Consider the following 21469-nt stretch of genomic DNA (forward strand, 5'->3'; position numbering starts at 1 on the left):
CTGCAAGGCAACGGCCTCTCCCATGTCGCTCTAATTATACATGTATTCTAACAGCTGCGCCCACAATATCCTTGCAAACTGCTTAAAAAATTACGAGGAACTTTAGCGACTAAACTGGTGAAAGGCGAAAGCCTGAGTGCTGCATTCTGCTGCGCGATTGTTCACTGCACATTTTGTTGGTGCATTAATTAAGTGCCAATTAAGGGCTCTTAAGCTTCGCCTTTAGGAGTGGAACGCGACAGCGTGTTGTAGGGCTGCCACGGAGACCAAGGAACGCCACCACCTGTTCGGCGCGGTGCGTTGCCCTTTGAACGCAACGCTTTTTGAGGAAAGGAAATGGGGTTGTAATTCTCTGTTATCTCGGTGGACACCTGAGCCGCACCGTACAGGAAGGGAGGAAGTGTGAGTGAAAGAAGAAAGAGGGGCCGTAATGAACACAATGAAAATTGTATTTGTGGAAAGGAAATTACTCATTAACTGTCTCACATATCTCAGTAGACACTAGTCGAAAATTGTATTTGAGGAAAGGAATTTGCGCAGTAACTGTCTCACATATTTCGGTGGACACCCGTCAAATTTCGCGCGCGGTGTAGTCACGACAACTTGGGTCAATCTGAAACGCGAACACGCCTTGCTCGTCGGTAAATTGGTTTTTGAGGAAAGGAAGTGTATGTGTCTCGCATATCCTGGCGGACATCCGAACCTCGCCGTAACGGGAAGGGAGGAAGATGGGAGGGAACGAAGACACCGTATTCACTAGACGCACCTTTGTTCATTCCAAACCATCGAGCTGGCATGGCGTTGTGGTAGCGTGCTCGACCAATACCTCCTAGAATTTTGGCTCGACTAGCACTCCGGAGACCGGGGTTCGATTCCCAAGCTCGGCCAATTTCTTACTAGGTTTTATTTATTTATCTGGTCTGACTAGAAAGGTTTGACTAATTGGTTAAGTAGGGAATTAATTAAACTCAGTCAAACTTACTTCGAGCACCACTATACGATCCGTTTAATTGGTTGCATGGTTAGTAGCCAAAGTACAATTGGCCCCGTTTGAAATTCGCGCACTGTGACGTCACGACCGTTTCGACCAATTGAAAAGCGTGAAATTTCTGTCGACAGCTCCTGCTTACAATGATGAGGCATTAAAAGCTTCCGCCTTAATATCATCCGCCCTCCTAACTTTGTGCCGCCTCCTGCTAGAGTTGCCTTCGCTTGGTTTCCACTCTGTTACTCTTAAGGGGCAGCAGGTAGTTTGCCTTAACCGTGCATGCCCTGCCCAGATTCGCACAGAAAAATAGATCCAAAATATTGTTTGTGGGCTCACATATCGATTGAACCAAACCGCACTTTGTGCTGTGTCATATTGAGGTGCACTTCTGATAATTTAAAACAGGATAATTCAAACTAACATCTCTGGTCCCTAGAAATTTGAATTAGCGAGTTTACTCTATTTCTTACAGTCACGTCGCGCAGCATGTGTGCATCATATTTTAAGGCGGAAGCCTTTAATGCCTCATCGTTGTAAGCAGGAGTTGTCGACAGAAAATGTCACGCTTTTCAATTGGTCGAAATGCTCGTGACGTCACAGTGCGCGAATTTCAAATGGGGCCAATTGTACTCAAAGGGATCGTAGAGTGATGCTCCAACTAAGTGGGATTGAGTATACTTAATTGCTTAATTAATCAATTAGCCTAATTAAGATAGAGAAGAATGAAGAGGTCAGAAGACAGAGGAAAAGAAAAGACGCGGGTCGCAGCGACAACAGCGTCCGCGGAAGGAGACGCTGCTGAAAAAACAGATAAGTACGAAGCCGCGTTCGCTCCACCACCACGCACTTCCCCACTCAGTTCGACGTTGCTCGTTTCATATACACTGTGTCGAACATCCTAGACAGTTCCAACATTTGACAGGTGAATGACAGAACACGATGGATAGAAATACAATGATATAAATATGAAATAGCCTAATTAACCTTTCTAGTTACACCGCATAAATCAATAAAACCGAGAACGAAATTGGTCGAGGTGGGGAATCGAACCAGGGTCTCCGGAGTGCGATACGAGCACGCTAGCCACTCCGTAATGCCAGCTGAATGGTTTGGAATGAACAAAGGCGCGTCTAGCTAATACGGCGTCTTCGTTCACTCCCATCTTCCCCCTTTCCCTTACGGCGAGGTGCAGGTGTCCACCCAGATATGCGAGAGAGATACATTTCCTTTCCTCAAAAAATAAATTTACCGTCCAGCAAGGCGTACAGCCGAATTGGCGATGGCGTTCTGTAGACTCCCTGGCAGCGTTGCAAGACGCTGTCGCGTTCACTCTTACAGGCGAAGCTTAACATGTTAACCACACATCAGTAACACACGCAGACAGCCAATGGACGCGTCATTCGCTGGTAGCACTTGAATCATCATTCACAACCGCATTCGTGGCAGAATGCTGTACTCAGGCTTTCGCCTTGCACCACTTTAGTCGCCAAAGTGACTCCTAATTTTTTTGGGAGCAAGCCTTTGCTTAGCTTCAAGAGAAAAGGGAAATATATTAAAACTGGCGTTTCAAGGCGCTCTTCATGCGAAATGCAAGCCTCAAACGCTCAAAAAAGGATTACATAAAGCTTATTTCGATATTTACGTTCATAGAGGACCTTTCGGGTGAAGGTATGATTTGGGTGTTCGGGGAGGGTTCGATGTGTTAGAAAACACTGTGCACCAAACAAAAATGTGCGCTTATCGAATAGTCATTCATATGATTCCGTATGAAGACTTGGAACAGGACATTTAAAGAAAATTCCTTTCGCCAGTAAGCACCGGTGAACTGGACCTGAAAATATTAGTGTTGTCTTCCCTTTTATTGGCTGAAGACAAGTCGCCGTACGCGCAGCTGTTTAGGACTGCTAAGGCTGTCATGTTTCATCTTTTAGCCAACTGTACTTTACGCTATTTGCCCGGCCACAACGCTCATTCTCGGGGAGGGGGGAGGGGGGGGCGATGGGACTACAGCTTCCTAGCCCCCTCGCAGTGTACTCCTTTAGAGATGAGTGTTGCCACTCTGCTGTCCGGGATGGGTTTGTCGGTGTCGTAAGCCGTGTAGGTCGTTGTGGTGCCTTTCTTTTCTAATATGAATTTAGGGGGTCTCTGACCGTTGTATTTGCACTGTCCGAACGCTCCATGCTTTAGCTTCTGGCCCTGGCAGTTGCACTGCTGCACTGTAAAAATGTCGATTTTGGTCTGTTTTGTGCTGGCTATATTTGTGGAGGCTGTCAAAAAATGTTCCTTTGAGGGTGGTGGTGGTGAAAACATTTATTACGAATGAACAGGAGGTATGTTTGGATCAGCCCGTAAGGTACCGATCCTTACAAACACTAGGTGGAGGTCCCTAGTATGGGACTCCAGTGGCGGTTGCCGCCGCCCGGGCGCGCCCGACTAAGGCTTGTTGGGCCTGTAAGTCATGGCAGCCGAGCAGGGTCGCCTCCCAGTCCTCCCGGGTTGGGTTGGGGATGGGGGGAATAGCGGGGTTGGAAGGGCAGGCCCACACCATGTGATAGGTGTCAGAAGACACCGCACTACAGTGTGGGCAGCTGCCGCTAAAGGAGGGGTCAAAATGTTTTAGCGCTGCCGGGCACAACAATGTATTGGGGAGAAGGCGGAGAAGGAGCCGCTCATCCGCCTTCTTCAGGCCTTTACATGGGCTAGGGTAAAGGCGATGACAATTTTGATAATATGTTGTAATATCTTTGAATAAATAGATCTAATTAAAATCGGGTTCCTGATCGGATGGGGAGGAGAAAACAGCCCGGTGAGAGAGCGCGCAGGCAGCTGCGTCTGCTGCCTCGTTTCCTGCCAACCCCTGATGAGCAGGGGCCCATATGAGGTAACGGTGTGCGGGGTCCGTATCCCGTATGCAATTTTGGTATATTCGATAGGCTAGGAAGGGAGTGCAGCCTTCATCGACGTTCTGACAGGCCCCTCGCGAGTCGGTGATTATGTATTTTGAATTGGAATGTGAGGCCGCGAGAGCAATCGCGACCTCTTCTGCTTGTGTTGCACTGCGGGCTCTGAAAGTTAGGCCGTTAACTGTGTCGCTGTTGTGAACTACCGCGGCCGTGTACCATCCCCCGTGGTGAGGGCCGGAGGCGTCCACGTAGTATACACCTGTTTTGTTGCCATAATATCGGGTTAGCGCTTCCGCTCGTGCCAGGCGCCGACCATTATGGTCTTCATGTGACATGTTTGCTGGAAGAGGCCGCACGTGGAGGGCACGTCTCCACAGTTCCGGGATGCGAAACGTGTCTTCCATTGGAGGGGTGTGTTGGATATGGAGTCGAGCAAGAAGGCGGCGTCCGACTCCGTTAGCGACAAGCGCATGTACTGGTTTGTAAGGTGCGCCTCCCGGAGCTCCCGGAAAGTATTCACCACCCCAAGAGCCATAAGCCGGCTGTTTGAAGTAGTGATGGGGAGGTCAAGGGCACGTTTAACAATTTTGCGAAGGATGACCTCAAGGGCGTCCTCCTCTTGTTTCCGTAGGTGGAGATATGGAGTCAAATAGACAATTCGACTAGTTACGAAGGGATTTGCCAGCCGCAAGGCATCCTTACTTCGTAACCCTCCGCGTTTGTTGGAAACCCGGCGGACCATGCGGCCCACCTGGTCCCCCACCATACGGAGTTTGGCCAGTGTAGTGTCTGGCCGCCTGTGTTTGTGGATGTAGAGTCCGAGTACCCGTATCTCATCACTTTCGCGTATGTGACCACTCTCAAGAGAGAGAGATATTTTAGTTGTGCACTTCTGTGAGGGGCGGAGGTGCACAAATTCCGATTTTTGAGGGGAACATTGAAGACCGCAGCGGCGGGCGTAACGGTCTACTATCGTCGCCGCTGTTTGCAGGCTGGTTTCAATGTCTCCTGTGCCGCCCTGCGTGGCCCACAGAGGGATGTCATCGGCGTACAGGGCGTGCTGCACGCCGGCGACACCACTCAGCTGCGCCGGCAGGTGCATCATGGCCAGACTGAAGAGCAGCGGGGAAAGTACCGCGCCTTGAGGGGTTCCCCGCGTGCCGAGTAGGTAAGGACCATGGTCTCTATCTTGAATTCGAATGTAGGATTGACGATCCATTAAAAATTGGCTTATGTATTGGAATGTGTTGAGGCCACAGTCGGTGTGACTTAGGTTAGTGAGTATGATCTAATGTGTTACATTGTCAAATGCCCCTTTAAGATCCAAAGCGAGTACTACCCGGTCATTATGGGGGCATTCGAGGGGGTCAAGGACTTGCCGATTGAGTTGCAGGAGGACATCCTGTGCGGATCTGTGTGGGCGGAATCCGAACATGGTGCTCGCAAAGACCTGTGTGTGTTCAAGATATGTAGATAACCGATCTTGCACCATCGTCTCCATTAGTTTGCCCACACATCAGGTGAGAGAGATGGGGCGGAGGTTATCTGTGTCAATTGGTTTGCCAGCTTTAGGAATAAAAGTGACCAAAGCCGTTTTCCATTCGATTGGCAGGGAGCGGCCTCGTGCATGGTTTCTCACGTTTCTTCTTCCTGCATGGCTACCTGATCTACAATTATTCCTACGTATCTACGAAACCTGCCTGCAGCCGCACTTATGCCTGCCGCACGATGAATACGCTCTACTGCCTGACGGTTAGGCTTTCCTGGAAGTCGGGCTACTCCCTGTCCTCTATTAGAGGCCTCTCTATGCGCTGGGATTGAAGCAAGGATATGATCTACGTTGATACGACTGGACCCGTAAAAGGGGCCACGGCAAATCCAGCAGGTGAAGTTGCACCTAAGGGGTTAAAATTCAGGGGGCACTTTGGCTGTCTAAAGTGCGTAGAGGCGAAAGCGTTTTCCGCACCACTTTGACTGCTTCTGTGGCACTGGTGGCGTCAAATGTAATTGAGTACTAATTACTATATGATGCCAAATCACTGATTAATGGTTAATTACTTATTAATGCCTGAATACTAATTAACTGCTAATTAATGACGCTTATGTTTCGCCTTTAGGAGTGGAACGCGACAGCGTGTTGTAGCGCTGCCAGGAAGTCCACGGAACGCCTCCACCCGTTCTGCGTGATGCCTTACCCCTCGAACGCAACGATTTTTGAGGAAAGGAAATGGCGCAGTAATCCTTTGTCATCTCCGTGGACACCTGAACCGCACCGTAGAGGAAGGGAGTAAGTGGTAGTGAAAGAAGAAAGACAAAGATGGTCCGTAATGAAGAAAATGAAAATTGTATTTGAGGAAAGGAAATTACGCAGTAACTGTGTCACATATCTTGGTGGACACCCGTCAAAGTTCAGGGGGGGGGGTTACTTTTCTGACCTAAAGTGCGGGCACTAATGTGTGGTTAAGATGTTAAGCTTCGCCTGTAAGAGTGGAACGCGACAGCGTCTCGCTACGCTGCCAGGGAGTCCACAGAACACCATCACCCATTCGGTTCTACGCCTCGCTCGTCGGTAAATTGGTTTTTGAGGAATTGAAATGTATCTGTGTCTCACATCTCGGTGGACACCTAAACCTCGCCGGAAGGTAAGGGAGCAGGATGGGAGTGAGCGAAGACACCGTATTCACTAGACACACCTTTGTTCATTCCAAACCATCGAGCTGGCATGGCGGAGTGGATAGCATGCTCGTCTCGCACTCCGAAGACCGGGGCTCGATTCCCGAGCTCGACCAATTTTCTACTCGGTTTTATTTATTTATATGGCCTGACTAGAAAAGTTAATTAGGCTAATTGGGTAATTAAGCCATTAACTAAGCTCTGTCCAACTTACTTGGAGCATGAATATACGATCCCTTCAATTGGTTGCATGGTTACTAGCCAAAGTATAATTGGCCCCGTTTGAAATTCGCGCACTGTGACGTTACGACCATTTCGACCAATTGAAAAGCGCGACATTTCTGTCGACAACTGCTGCGCTGCTTACAACGATGAGACATTAAAGGCTTCCGCCTTAAAATCGCATGCAGCGTTAGCCAAGCAGAGGATACCACCTGGGCTGAAGAGGCAGCTACGTCACCAGCGATATCCACGAATAGCAAGGCAACAATTTTTCTCAAACTCACATGCAGCGGAGCACAATTGCGTATGGGTCGTGTGGGTACTCCGTATTCAAAACGTTTTGAAATGTAAAATCCTTTAAATGTCCATAACTTCTGCATACCAGGGCACCTATCAACGACGGGGAGTGAGACGGCCAACGCAGCTGCTTGACCTCTCCGCCAGCAAGTTTCTGACGCTCATCCAATCCCTCACACCCCTGACAACCCCTCAAACTTGACAAGGGGCGAAAGTATTACGGAGTACTATAAGATGACAAAACAGGAAATACTTTTTCGGCACAAAGTCTCAGCAGATACTTAGCACCACAACGTTGGCCCGATGCCAACTGCTTATGCCTGGCCTTTCTAACGCCAATGTCAGTCCTGAAATTCAGGCTTCCACCCGCTTGCCTAAGCGGGTGAAATCGGCCTAATGAATCTTGGTCGGTGGATGGCTCGCGCTATTCTTGGACGGACCATAGTTTAGCCAGTTGATTGGGGTATGGATGTGCATCTGGAAGAATGGTCATTAGCTTCCGCATGGGTCAAGCGAAATCAGCGGCGCTAGTGGCACCTAGAGGCCACATGGATTTCAGTGCAGCTTGTTGCAGATTTTTCAATTTTTTGGAACAAAGAGAGGCGCATTGGCCCCGAGCTCTCGCTTATTACCACGGCAGGCGCCTAGAGACTGCTTTGACCAAAGAACGTGGCGCTGACGTGAGGACCCGTCGTCCTCAGCCACTAGTCACGGCGCGGACAAGCGCTCACCGCCTAATGCATGCCCCGCGCCAAGCTGGATTGTCAGAAGCAATTCTTACACAGTATTAGCCTTTTTAGGATTCGCCATCTATGTTTACCAGCTATCTGCACCACTCCGTATTGTACACACGATCAAAGAATAAAATCCGGGTACACGGTGTTCCTCTCCCACTGTTCTCTCAAGGACGAACTCCACAGTGGTTTCGGAGTGATGACATCGCTTCCTTGGGTGGTACGGAAGATTCCGCATATCCACGGGAATGTTCAGTGAAAAACTTTGTGCGAAGTATACACAATGCTGTGTGTGTCAAGCCCAGGTAGAAACCATTAGGGCTAACGGTCAGTGGAGAGATTGCTGGGGAGGTCGCCCTCAGAGAACAGCGTGGCAAGCAGGCCGTATGCACAGTTCTGGATTCTTCGTGCCATCCGGGAAGCACCGCCTGTGCAACACTATTAATTGACTGCGGGATCAATGCCTGAGAAATGGGCACTGAGCGCTGCCGTCCTCAGCAAACGCGAACAGTATGCTGGAACAACGAAGCCGGCGCTACTTTGGTAGAAATGGCAAGGAAGCAGACGCACCCTTGGCGTGCAGATTCGAAGGTGATGGAATCTCGTCTCGTGTTAACAGTTGCTGCACCACATGATGAAGGCATAGATGTCTTGGGAAAGCAAACCTTTAGGCAGTAACCTGAGCTGCAGGAAGCCACCTGCGAGGGCATGTCCTCGCTGTGAAATTGAAGCTCTTAGAGAAGACACGGCGATTTCCTTTATCCTGCCGTGGCTGTTAGCGGCGGCATTGCCATTCATGATGCCATCATCGTTTGCAGGTAGGGGGCGCTCGATACTTGCTAGCACTCTTACGAGCTCTGGTGATGCGCGACTCGTCAGAAAAAGGGACCATGCCTTTCAAACAAAGGCCTGATGCCTCACTGGGAGCAGGACGATGTGGTTGAGGAGTCCGTGCTATGTGCTATGTGCATCTTGGCTGGAGCCTACTATGGACACGGCGTAGGCGGAGAGCGCGGATGGCGCTGACAGCGACCATACAAAAAATTCCAATGTATCGAAACTGCTGACGACAGGATGCTTGGAAAAACACATTGGTAGCCTTCTTAACGTTGGCTCTAAGTTGCGGCCGTTCTGCCTGGGAAGAGCCCGATGGTGATGCAGCGGCGTCACTAGTGGAGGTGCTGTGATGTGGTGACGGATTGGGCTCTGCGCAACAGAGATGAGTTGACAGTAGTCTGAAGTGCAGAGAGAGAAAGTGATTTAGTGAAAGGAAAAGTCGGAATGCGTTAAGGTGACCATGGTCTTCTACTCCTGACACGCTGAAGTGCTCTAGAAACGAATACTTTAGCCTGCTAAAGAGTCGCTCATCTGCCGACAGTGGGGTCGCGGTAGAGGAGCTGGTTGGCGGTTCAAGGAAATGAAATCGTGGATTAACTCTCGCCCATCTCGGTGCACACGCGAACAGCGCCATAAAGGAAGGGATAAAAGAGGGAGTCAAGAAAGCAAGTGGTGCCGTTGTGTAGGGCGCTGGAATAAATTCGACCGCCTGGTTATCTTTAACCTGCACTGATATTCTTAAGCACCTGCCGGCCTGATGCGTTTCGTGCCCTAACAAACGCGGCCGCCTTGGCGGGGATCCAACCCGGGAATTCGGGCTGAGTAACCACTTCATTAGCGCCTGGAGCTAAACGTGGTAGGTGGCACCGTGGACATAATATATGTAGGGTTGTTTCTTTTCGGCTAAAACCCGATTTTACCCGATTTTTGCACCCCGAACGTGTTACTAAAATATCGGGTAAAACCCGATTTTTCCCGATTTCTGAAACAATTGTGCCCACGGAATTGCTGTAACTCTAGTCTCAGACAAAGAAGTAAAACCAGTTGACATTGTGGAAACTGGGAGCAGTACTCGATCCGTTCTAGAAGCGGCTGCTGAGTCAGTAATTTGATGACTACCGACCTCTCTTTATTTCTGTGATGGACGATGTAGGCTCGCTTCGCGAGGCGTTTAACCACTACTTGCTGGAAGCAAGCCCCACAAATGAAGGTGTTGAGGTGATGGGCTATTGGAACGACGCAACTGTGCGTTACCCCAGGCTAGCAAATGCAGCGTTGTCACTGTTGTGCCTAGCTAATGGCAGCTGTGACGTTGAGCGAACGTTCTCTCAGCTAAGGTACCTGCAGAGATCAGACAGGCCTTGGGTGGAAACCGAGATGTTGCGCATGCAGATGGTTATGTATGTTAACAAGGACGTGTAGAACGTCGATGACCAGCCCTCGTGAAAATATTTCTTTTCCCAAAACTGACCGTTGCCTCTCACTGCGAGTAATAATTATTTCCAAAGAAACGCCAAATTTTGCAATAATTTCTTGAAAGCAGCCCAAAATATAGCCCTAATTGTTACCCACCGGTTAGAGAAAATGGAATAAATTATTAGTTTTGAAATTTAAGCCGATAAAAGCCGAATTGCGGAGATTTTCCACAAAAAACCCGATTTCTCCCCTATTATCAAGCCGAAAAATAACGCCCGATTTTTACCCCCCGAATTTGAAAAAAAAATGGCTGAGGCTTAGCTAAGGTTAAGCCTAGTCAAATGCGAAGCATATTGATGGCTAGGCTTGGTAATACATGGCTTTCCTTGGTTGACGTTCATCCCGCTCTTCATCGGTCTCTGTGGCACGCTGAGGCTTTCGCTTCTCGTTGAAATCGGCCCTGCTTCTAGGCGGCATCTCAACACCTGGCCGCCTCGTAAGTGCCAGGAGAGCGAGGCAAGCTGAGCTTTATACCGCTGCTGTAGCGTCACGTGGTCAGCTGCAGCGCCTCTGATGTGGAGCCTCCACCACCGCGGCCGACCGCGCGAGCCGGCTGCCCATCTCTCCTCTGCTGTGACGTCATGTTGTCATGTGGTGTAACGTGGTCACGCTAAAGGTCAATGGTAGCTCCACCGCCGCGCTCGACGGGCTTTAGTGTAGCTCTAGTAATATGCTTCGCATAAAATATAAAACCTGAAAACGAATAACCCTAAATATATGTCGTCGGCTTGTGTACCGGTACCGGTTGCTCAGGACGGAGCATGTGTCGCTTAGTTGGATTGTCGAGCGTAGGCGAGTGGCGCTGATCCGGTGGTAGGGCAATGGCATGCTAGCGGTATGGCTGAACGGCCGCGTGCAGAGGCGCTGCAGTGATGGGTTTATTTCTGATATCGCTTGTCAAAGATGTCTGAGGTAACCCACGATCCAATGTGCCCTAGGGAGCCAAGTTTACTGCAGGTTGTGAAACGGGGTCTATAGGGACTACGTGCGCTCAGCCCGGTAGCCAGATGTGGTCTGTTTTGCGCCTGCTTGCTGCCCTTTGCTCGTATTAAAAAGAGTAGGAATATTGGCGCTAGAGATAATTTCCGGTTGCTTTACTATCAACGGATTACTATCAACGGATTACGACAAAATCAGAAACACTTTTAGATCTTTTCATAACAAACTCCAAAACAGAATGCTTGAAGTCAGGCACCATTGCTTATGCTCTGAGTGATCACATACCAATATTCATATCTGTCAATCTTGCTCCGATTTCTCAACGACAACCCGACCAAATGTCATTTTATCGAGTTATAAATCATCACACGTTATGCGAGTTCAAGGAACGCTTATCTATTGTTAACTGGGAACATGTTTTTGAGGAAAGCGACCCTGATGAAGCATACGAAAAATTTTTAGAGATTGTTACTGACATTTATAATGCTTCCTTTCCACTTAAGAAATTCTCCCAGTCAAAGAAATGTAAGAAACCATGGGTCGACAAAGACATGTTGCAGTTGATAAGAAAACGCGATAAACTTTACAGAGTGTTTTTACAAAGTAGATGTCCTGAAGCACTGAAAACATTCAAAAAATTTAGGAACTTCGTTACAAAGCAACTTCGCGTCGCTAAAAAGCAATATATTTATAACCGATTTAATTCAACTGGTAGACAATCTGAAAAAGTTTGGAAGGTTTTAAAATCTATCTTCAGTAATTCTTCCGAACTGACCACAAAAATTAATCATGAAGGCATTGAATTAAAAGGTTCTGATCTAGCAGATGCCTTTAATGAGTACTTTCTTTCCTTTGCTGACACATCAAGCGGCGACGTAAATCTTTCCTATATGAGTGCCAGAAATAGTGAAACAATATTTTTAACACCGGTTACAGTAAATAAAGTAATTACAGAATTTTTAGCGCTTAATAATAGTAAAGCTACAGATGCGTCAGGTTTTCAGATACAGCCCATAAAATTTACTATCGACATTCTTGCACCTTCCCTCGCCCATATCTTCAACCTATCCTTAGTTTCCGGTGTTTTTCCGCGTCTTATGCAAAGGGCAAAAGTCACAATAGTGTATAAAAAAGGAAACAAAAATGAAATGGGAAACTATCGCCCGATATCAATCTTACCTGTGTTTTCCAAAGGCCTCGAAAAAGTTATTCTTAAACGGCTATCCTCCTTCACTGAAAGATGTAACATTATTACTACCGCTCAATATGGGTTTCGTAAAAATAGATCGACTGAGCTAGCTCTCCTTGCTCAGAAAGAATTCATACTAAAACATTTTGAATCCAAAAACATGGTACTTGGTTTATTTTTAGATTTTTCAAAGGCGTTTGACCTTGTTAATCACTCTGTGCTGCTTAAAAAATTAGACCACTACGGTATTAGAGGCATAGCCCATATGCTGATTTCCTCATACTTGCGACATAGATCTCAGTTTGTTAGTATTGCCGGTGAATGCTCCCAGTTGAAAGCGGTAGCTTCTGGCGTTCCGCAAGGGAGCATTTTGGGTCCGTTTCTTTTTGTTCTTTATATTAATGATATTGTTCGCATCGATAGCACTGCTAAGTACATAATTTATGCAGATGACACTAGTCTGTTTTTTTCGGGTACTTCAACGGCTGATCTCGCAAATCGAGCTAATAAAACCTTAAAAGAAATAAATACTTGGACTGCTGATAATCACTTAAGAATTAACGTTAGTAAAACTGCAGCCGTCATGTTCCACCCACGTCACAAACACTTTGAACTTCCTCTAATTTAATTAAACAATACCAGAATAGAATTTGTGCAGTCTGTGAAAACTCTGGGCGTTTACTTTGCAGCAGATATGTCGTGGAATGACCATATTAATTACGTCGTTCAGAAACTTTCCGGAACAGTTGGTATCATGCGCCGCCATTGCTTTAATTTTCCTACATCAGTCAACATGTTACTTTATCACTCTTTGTTCTCTTCCATAGCCAGCTACGGATGTATGGTGTGGGCAACAACAACAGCTGAAAATATTAACAAACTCACTGTCTTACAAAAACGTATTATACGCATTGCATGTAAAGTGCCGTATTTCTTCCACACTGCGAGCCTTTTCCATCGACACAACGTTATTCCAATGAAATCCATGTATAACTATAGGCTGTGCTATAAATATAAACTCGCCATAATGAAAAATGATGACTTCTTACTTACACTTGCTAGGTTAGAGCAAAGCAGAACTGTGTATGATACCCGCGCAGCAGAGCCTTGGAATGTTAAGAAATGCCGTACAAACTATGGCAAACAAATGTTGCAGCATACCTTACCGACACTTCTGAACCAGTTGTACTGCCACAAGAATCTTGATGTCTCCAATATTTCTCTGAAAGAATTGCCCCAAATATTCGTGTAGTTCTTTTTTTTCTTGCTATTACCATTTTGAGTGCACCTGTCAGTTCTGCTGTCCTTTATTTTCTCCTCCCTGTGTTTGCCTTTATAGTCTCTTTGACCTAATATAGTTCTTTTTTCTTTTACAAGCAGAATGTACTGCTTACTGAACGTACATGTGTCATTATATGTACAGAACATACGAGTTTTTTCTTACTATTTGTTTGATGTCCTATTCCGCCGCCGTCAATGCTGCACTGTAAGAGGAAGCCAGGACCTCTCAAGCTGTCTATACAGCTTTTTCCCTGGCTGTCCTCGCAACACCTAGTTGCGGAAATAAACCTTCAAACCTTCAAACATGTATGCAGTTTGCGGTATTGGGGAGCCTCGAAGCATGCATGAAAGGAGATAACATTGTGGTCGCCACTATGGGTGTACCAATAAGGATCAGAAAATGTCCATTATTAAAGAAAGAAATCGAGATTTAAAACCATAACTAAGCATTGTAATAAAACACGCATTTCGAATATAACACGCATTTCGAAAGACGAGCTTCAGACTATGGAAATAGTTTGCAAAGCCTCTGTGGATATACCTTTTAAGTAATATGAAATATGTGGAAAAATTCCGAGTATTATATATTTCTGTAGAATATCGCTGTATAACATATAAAAATTGTCACTACACTGATTTGATTCGAAGACGAAGGCGTCAATTTTATAATTTTCTGGGTTCGCCTTTCAGCAATTTTGTGTCAGCATATTTTTATTGCAATGATCCTATCAAAGCACCTGTTATGCAAAAATTTCACAACGCTTCAGTGCCACCCACAAACGCTGATGGAGCGACTAAAGAAGATTTGAACGATAAATTGACGTGAAAAAGCGAGAGGAAAGGAAATCTGCTGCACGAAGGGTGCTCGCAGATTTCTGCGCAGATCAGCTGCTCGCAGATGTCTTCTATGATTAAAAATTAACTTCCGGGATGGGGGAATACAACCTTCGAATTCTTAAAGAGCTAACTGTGAAAAATAAAGGATACCAAGTGTGTGGCAGAGCCTAGCTATGGTCTTGATAATGCAGCCATGAAAGGTGGTACAAGGAGGGTCTAGCGTCGGCGTACTCATGAGATGAGATAGTATGTACGATGTATGGCGTGTCGTGATGGCTATTTTTCCTGACTGTGATTTAGTTTTTAAAACACCATTCTGCACATTACCTGCTCTCCCTATAGACTCGATAAAATATCATACTGCGGAGGAATATAACATACAGCTAAGCTTTAGTTTGTGCCAATGAATTGGGCAGGAGGAAAAATACACAGGACTGGGACCATCTTTCGGCACTGCTTAATACGTGTTTTTTTTTTCTTTCTTGCACATGCCTGCAGCTTTGCAGCTCCTGGCTAGTGTCTGGAGGCAAAATGTTCGGGATGGCCATCTACGATGTTGAATATGACGCTGACTCCGCCCCTTGTTCTAAGTTCAACCTCACTGGTGGTGCCTTCAGCCGTGTTAAGCTCGTCAAGAATATCAACGATTACCACCGACGCCTCGGCACGACCATCGAAAAGAAGTATAATGACTGTTTGTTGTCCGTATATTAGGTAGTACCTTGTAAATATAGCAGGTGTATTTTATGCCTGTGGTTCCCATGTATTTCTAAACTTTATCCGAATAAACCTGCCGCAATGGTGATCATCAGCACAAAAAGTGTGTAACATCGTCTTTGCGTCAAAAATTGTTTCATTTTCCTTATTTTTTGTCATTAATCTTCGAGTCCTTTCAACTTTTCTCGTGCACTCCGTAGCGAATGAAATACAGAGGGGCCGGCCGCTAAGGGTCCAGGCAACAATGCCTAGCAGCTCATTAATTCGTCTACTTATATCTCCTGGACATTTCATACCACGCGTTCACACAAGTTCATTAAATAGCTGACACGTTGGTTCAGTGGCTGCGATGCTCGGCTTCTGACACCAAAGGCAGGGTTCGACCTCGATTGCGGATGTCGCATTTCACTGTAGGCTAAATTCTATAAGCGTGTTTACTGTGTGATATCAGTGCACGTTAAAGAAAATAAAGTGGCCGAACTAATCCAGAGTCCTCCACAACTGCGTCCTCCATAGCCGGATGCGCTGTGCGACAGTGATTTCTATCACCAGAATATTGTTATAGTTGTCGCAACTGGCAAAGGACAAGGTGAATTGGTGACACATGGGAAACGCCTTCGCCCTGCAGTAGGTGTAGTGAGGCTAATGATGGTGATGATGATGAAGCATCACATTAAAGAGCGTATGAGTACGAACACATGACACATAGACATGTGCTCTCGTTAGCAATTTCCACCAGCTTATCATTTCCGAACCGAAGTCACCCCATAGCCAACGACTGTGGACAGAAACATTTTTCAGCGGGGAAGACCTTATGAACGTAATTATTTCATATAATATAAAATTTCACTATAACAATCAATACAGGGTCTTGAATATTTGGGGGCCGGGTTTTAAAAAAAATCCCTATGTAAAACCTATTACCCCATTCGAGCTGAAATAACGTTCACAAAGTAGCAAAATGTGGTCTACGTTATCAGATAAGTGATTCAACATCGGTACTTGCCTAGATTTTCCGGAATGGACGGAAAACTGCTCTCGGCGGCGTGCACAACTTTCGCAGAAGCGAGTCGAGACGCTGCGTTGACATGGTGCGCCATCTGTCGAGCGGCGAGGCAACCGCCATCTCCGGCAACATCGTTTATAGACCGTTTACAGAGAGCAGTTTGCTCTGTCCACTACAGATGGCGCCACTAGAAGGTCCACCATTTCTGGCCTTCGAAGCCGGCGTTAGCAGCATGGGCGCGCAGTGCGAAACGCTGCTGCGCAGCTTGTATACGCACGTCAAGTGACTCTTAAACAACCCAGCTGTGACATGGATGTCGCGGGTACTGTTGAATTAATATCTAGCGCTAATATCCCTGTGGTGTAGTGTCGGAAAAACTAGACGCGCTTGTTACATAAAGGAAACCGCTACACAATTGCCGCCGTTTTTGGAGGAGCTGTCTTGAGAGTTCATGCTTCTTCCAAGTGAAAGAACGTTAATGTGCGCCTCCACGAAAAAATAAACATATCACGAAAGACGCGCGCCAGTTTATTCAGCACCAGCAGTAGCTGCGGGAATGGCAGAGCCTGCGGGAATGGCCTGTCACCTTTCTCACCTTTGACAAACACTGATCCAATGTATGGAATGATCAGTGCTTTTTTAGACCTTTGCAATAAGTGCTTCCTTGGTGTCAGCACAGTGCTCACTAAGCTGTTGTGCGTACTTAAAGCTAACACGGTGGAAGCGGCAACTGAGCGTTTGCAACAGTACTCAGAGGAGGCGTTTCGACATGCAGTGTTGTCGTCCAGTGCGAAGCTGTAGAGAAGTGCGCTAATGCATGGGACAGCGGTGAAATTTATCACGAGAGGACTTTGTATATTTCCGCTTATTCCGGCTGGCTACATCTGCGGGGGCTGGACTCCGGAACAGTTTTCAGTTTTGTATAGCAAGAGAGCACGGTCGAAGGTCTCCGAGTTTCTGAAGGGGTCCTTGAATAACATCATCTTTCTTTAGAAGCCAGAATGTTAACGGTGAATAAAGTGAATACCGGGAAAATCGGCTGGTGATCACACGCACGCGGACGGTCGGCTGTAAGTCGCGTGCACAATGCTGAGCAGCGAACGTTCTTGATTGCTGTGAACACATATTCCTCCATTCGGCAAAAATATCGAGCTCTAAAAAGCAAGCCTTCAGGCATTAGCCCGCTTTCAATCTGCAGTTCAACGACAAGTTATGCAGTCCGCCAGTAGCGTTAGACGGTGAATTGACTGAATAAATATGAACGCTCAGGTGGCTGACCATGGTCTGTTGACACATTCGAGCCGATGCGGGCAGGCTGAAGCGGACAGGTAGACGAGCTGGTTGAAGCAAACATTTTTCAGCACCAACACGTTCTGTGCGGACTCACACGAAGATTTTGTGCCGTCCGGCAGCTGGTTGTCCACAGCGAGAGCCGGAGAAGCGTCTTGCAGCCAGTCACCAGCGCGCCGGCAGCCGTCGAAACGAGAAGGCCCGAAGGCCAGGTATGGCGGTATGGTCACGTGACCAAATATGGCGGCGCCGATGCTCCCCCGCTGTAAAGCGTCTATAGATCCTTATACACGGTGTCCGGCAAGGCTGTTGGCGCACTTGCTGCCTCGCAGCTCGACAGATGGCGCACCATGTGAACGCATCTTCTGGACTTGCTTCTGCGAAAATTGTGCACGCTGACGAGAGCAGTTTTCTGTCCATCCTGGAAAATCTAGGCAAATACCGATCTGGAATAACATATCAGATAACGTAGACCATGTTTTGCTACTTTGTGAACGTTATTTCAGCTCGAATGGGGTAGTAGATTTTGCATAGGAATTTTTTAAAACCCAGCCCCCAAATATTCCAGGCCCGGTATATTCGCAGATCACCCTACGACATTTGTCGTGTCTTAGGACGGGAACGACACTGTAGCCGAGGTGTAACAAGAACTCGGGTTTATTATCAGCCGGCCATCCGATCGTGCGTCCCGCTGGTCGACCACTGCCCGTGAAAACGAGCACGCCATGTTCTTATATCGAGATACAGAGAGGCAAGGGCGCGGTGTCCAAACACTCGCACCTGGCCGTGAGTTCTCAATTTGCTTATCCTGATAAAAACACCGCAACATTCTTGCATTTTTTTGTATTACCGTTTTCGCTTTCGCCAAATGCGTTAGGCATTGATTTTTTTTTATTGCAGTCTTAACTGTTGTATGGGACCGATGGAAAGGCTTTAAAAGAAAGATTTTCAACTCGCGAACAGAATGTTTGGTTTATTGGGGTTTAACGTCCCGAAACAACTAATGCTATGAGGGACGCCGTAGTGAAGGGCTCCGGAAATTTCGACCACCTGGGGTTCTTTAACGTGCACTGATATCGCACAGTACACGGGCCTCTGGATTTTCTTCACGGAAATTCGGCCGCTGCGGCCGGGATCGAACCCGCGTCTTTCGGGTCAGCACCCGAGCGCCGTACCCACTGAGCCACCGCGGCGGGTTACGAACAGAATGTATCATTCATTTCAATATTTACTTGCCAGAATCTTAGAATTTTGCAATTTTCATTTTTTTTGTTCCCGAATGTCGAACATGGCTTGTTTCTGTGTTTAAAGAGAGCTGAAGAGGTTTTAGAATCCAATGGGTTTAAAATGGTCGAATATGTGGAACACACAAGTAAAGTCTCCGAAATAGGTTTGTAGTAGCCTTTCAAAGCAACTTTAAAACGGCGCGAAACGACAAGGACACAAGGAAGAGACGGCACACACGACCTAGTGTGTCGTCTCTTACCTGCAACCTTTTCTTTTTGCGCTATTTTAAATCGATTATTTTTAATTTATATTTGAAATGGTGCGTAATCGCCGAATAAAGCGGTCTCGGCGTTCGGGCCCTTCTGCAGTGCACAGCAACGGGCAGATGGCCCGACAAGTTTACCCACAGTTCTATAGCGCGGTAAGAAAAAGGCTTACATCACTGTGGTTCTAATCGACGACTACATCACAATTTGAAATCATCATGAATTTGAAATGCTAGTGCAGAAATATTGTGCATGTTCTAAATAGAAGCGACAAAAATACGAATTCTTTAGTAGCCTCGAAGTCTCAAAAAGCTGTTCCAGCTTCCCTTTAACTAATGAGTAGGAATTACTACTAGAAAGGGCTAAACTATCATTTAGCGGCATCGTTGGCCATCTATGGTGAAAAATTCGTGCTATCCATTGGCTTTAAGAGAAAAAATTATATTAACAATAAACGCCTACATATGAATGATTACAAAACAATAAATAAATCCGTGATATTTACTTGAGCGTCGATACCGCTTAGGAAAGGGACAAACGTATTGGTAGTGAAGCTTCGGTGCATTCCTTCCCGAGTTGAACACGAAGTTCAGGACCCAGTTTGCCACCGCGATCCCCCAGGCGTGCTTGATGAGCCATGCCTGCTCTTGAGGCCTGATGCCCACAAGAACAGCTTGCCAGGATGCTGAAGGGTTGGGGATTGGATTCTGATTTCGAATGTTTGGGCTCTCAATGCTATATGGTTGGTTTGGTTCTGGTGGGACGGCAAATGCTGCAGGCATATTCGTTGTCATTTATTGGTAATAATTATGTTCACTGCTAAAAAAGTCTGTCAAAATTCTTTTCTGATCTCAATGCGGCCACCGTTCGGTCATGCCTGGATTTTTTATATCTGGTCATATTTACCCATGAAACTGTCCTGGTTAATGCGAAGGTGAGATTTTCTTTTCACATTGGCAACACTTTCAGAGAAAGCTAATCAGATGTTATCACGACTTGAGGAGCCGTGCAGGATGGTGTCGACGGGAACCCAAGACTGATAGCCTTTTTCTTTAAATTACAGAGCCAGGCCCGCCGCGGCGCATTGTTATCTGCCTCGATAGAATTTCTTTTTAAGTAGTGACGCCAAAACGCGGACAAATCTGCCGACACGGCTGCTAACGACGGTAAGAGGCATTAAAGGCTATCGCCTTAAAACCAACACGGCCCGGTTCTGGGGTCCATGAGTACAGATTCGTGTGTCTGGTGGTCGGCTGGGGTAGAAACCCTGAATGCCGAGGTGTCGCTTACATGCCTCCCGAAGTCCGGGGCAAGTTGAATCAAAGTGCTGTAACGTTGCGTCTGTAGCAGAAGCGTGGCAGAAGGGGCAGTTCAGAAGCGGGGTCTGCGATGTCCAGCAGGCCCTGGCAGCAGCGCGGCGTCCACCTGGATTCTCCTCAGCGCTACCTCCTCACAGCGAGTTAAGTCGCTGGGAAGTTTGGATCCACACGGTGGCATTAATGGACGCGTGGAGCGGCGAAGAAATCCCTTGCTAGGCAGGACACCGTCTTCCACCGATGGTTTTAGTAGAGGAAGTGAGTAAGGCACTTGCAGTGCGTGGGACGCACTGTCCGCTTCCCTAAGAGGGTGCGTGTTGCTTCGAGCCCACAAAACACGGACTGGGAATGGATAGGATTGCACGATGGTGCACACATCGACAACAATGCCTAGGTGACAGGCTGCGCGCCGTAGAGCCCCTACTGCTTGTGGTGAGTTGGTACAGAGGAGAAGAGAGTTCGGTAGAGTAGTTAGGAGGCCTTTTAAAGTGGACAAGCCGTCATGAATGGCAACGAGCTGTGCTATCACGGTGGGAAGCAGGGCGCATCTGTGATACAGGAACATGTCTGGCGTGCATTAAATAGAGCTGGACAAAGCAGATTAGTGTGCAATATGTGATCGTTTTAGGTAGCGTCCACGTAAGCTTGAAGGGCGCCTATGGAGTCTGCTGGGAGAGGAGGCTCTGTTTCCCTCACTGAACGATGAGCGGTGCGCGTGACACGTAGAAGTCGGTTGCCGGTGATCTGGGGATGCTGCCAAGGAGGACGTTCCAAAGGCGTTGTTTAAAGAAGTGGATAAGTAGGGTCAAAATAATTTGCGAGGGGTATGCCGCGGGAATTGCTGGCAATTTCCGGCTGTGCGCATTACGGCACTGGTCCACGAGCTCGTCAGTCACATTCAGCTGAGCTTCCGCTTATGATGTGGGAATAGGGGTCAAGCGAGAAAGCCAGTGATAACACGCATGGCCTCTCTATCGACTGTTTCGAGTCGGCCGCAATCTCTTAGGGTAAGGCGTTGAAACTGAGCTTCACAAAAGAGCCGAGGCTGTACACAGAGCGCAGTGATGTTCGAGCTATATTGCCACCAGGTGGCCCCTGGTGGCATCAGAAGAAAAAGAGGTGAGAGTTGGCTGACGTGCCCTGAGGGCTGATTCTGTTAGCGCTGCTGGCGAACGGTGTCTCCTGCCTTGGTTCCGTGACATATTTTTGGTGGAGGTGCTGGGTGCTTTCCTGGCCTATGTCACACACACCTCCTCGCACTGCGGACCTCG

General features: G+C 47.3%; 1 protein-coding gene across 1 annotated transcript in view; it reads left to right on the forward strand.

Moving 5' to 3' along the window:
• The window catches only part of LOC149326905 (uncharacterized), a 209541-nt gene extending 204482 nt beyond the window's left edge, over positions 1-5059 (forward strand). Inside the window, exon 3 of the mRNA XM_089564722.1 lies at positions 4883-5059. Coding sequence (XP_089420848.1) covers positions 4883-5059 — 177 coding nt within the window. The remainder of the gene's footprint in view (positions 1-4882) is intronic.
• Positions 5060-21469: the final 16410 nt, after the last annotated feature.

This window comes from Amblyomma mixtum, chromosome 10 (genome assembly GCF_055824585.1).
Source record: "Amblyomma mixtum isolate Tamu chromosome 10, ASM5582458v1, whole genome shotgun sequence".
In the NCBI taxonomy this organism is placed as follows: domain Eukaryota; kingdom Metazoa; phylum Arthropoda; class Arachnida; order Ixodida; family Ixodidae; genus Amblyomma; species Amblyomma mixtum.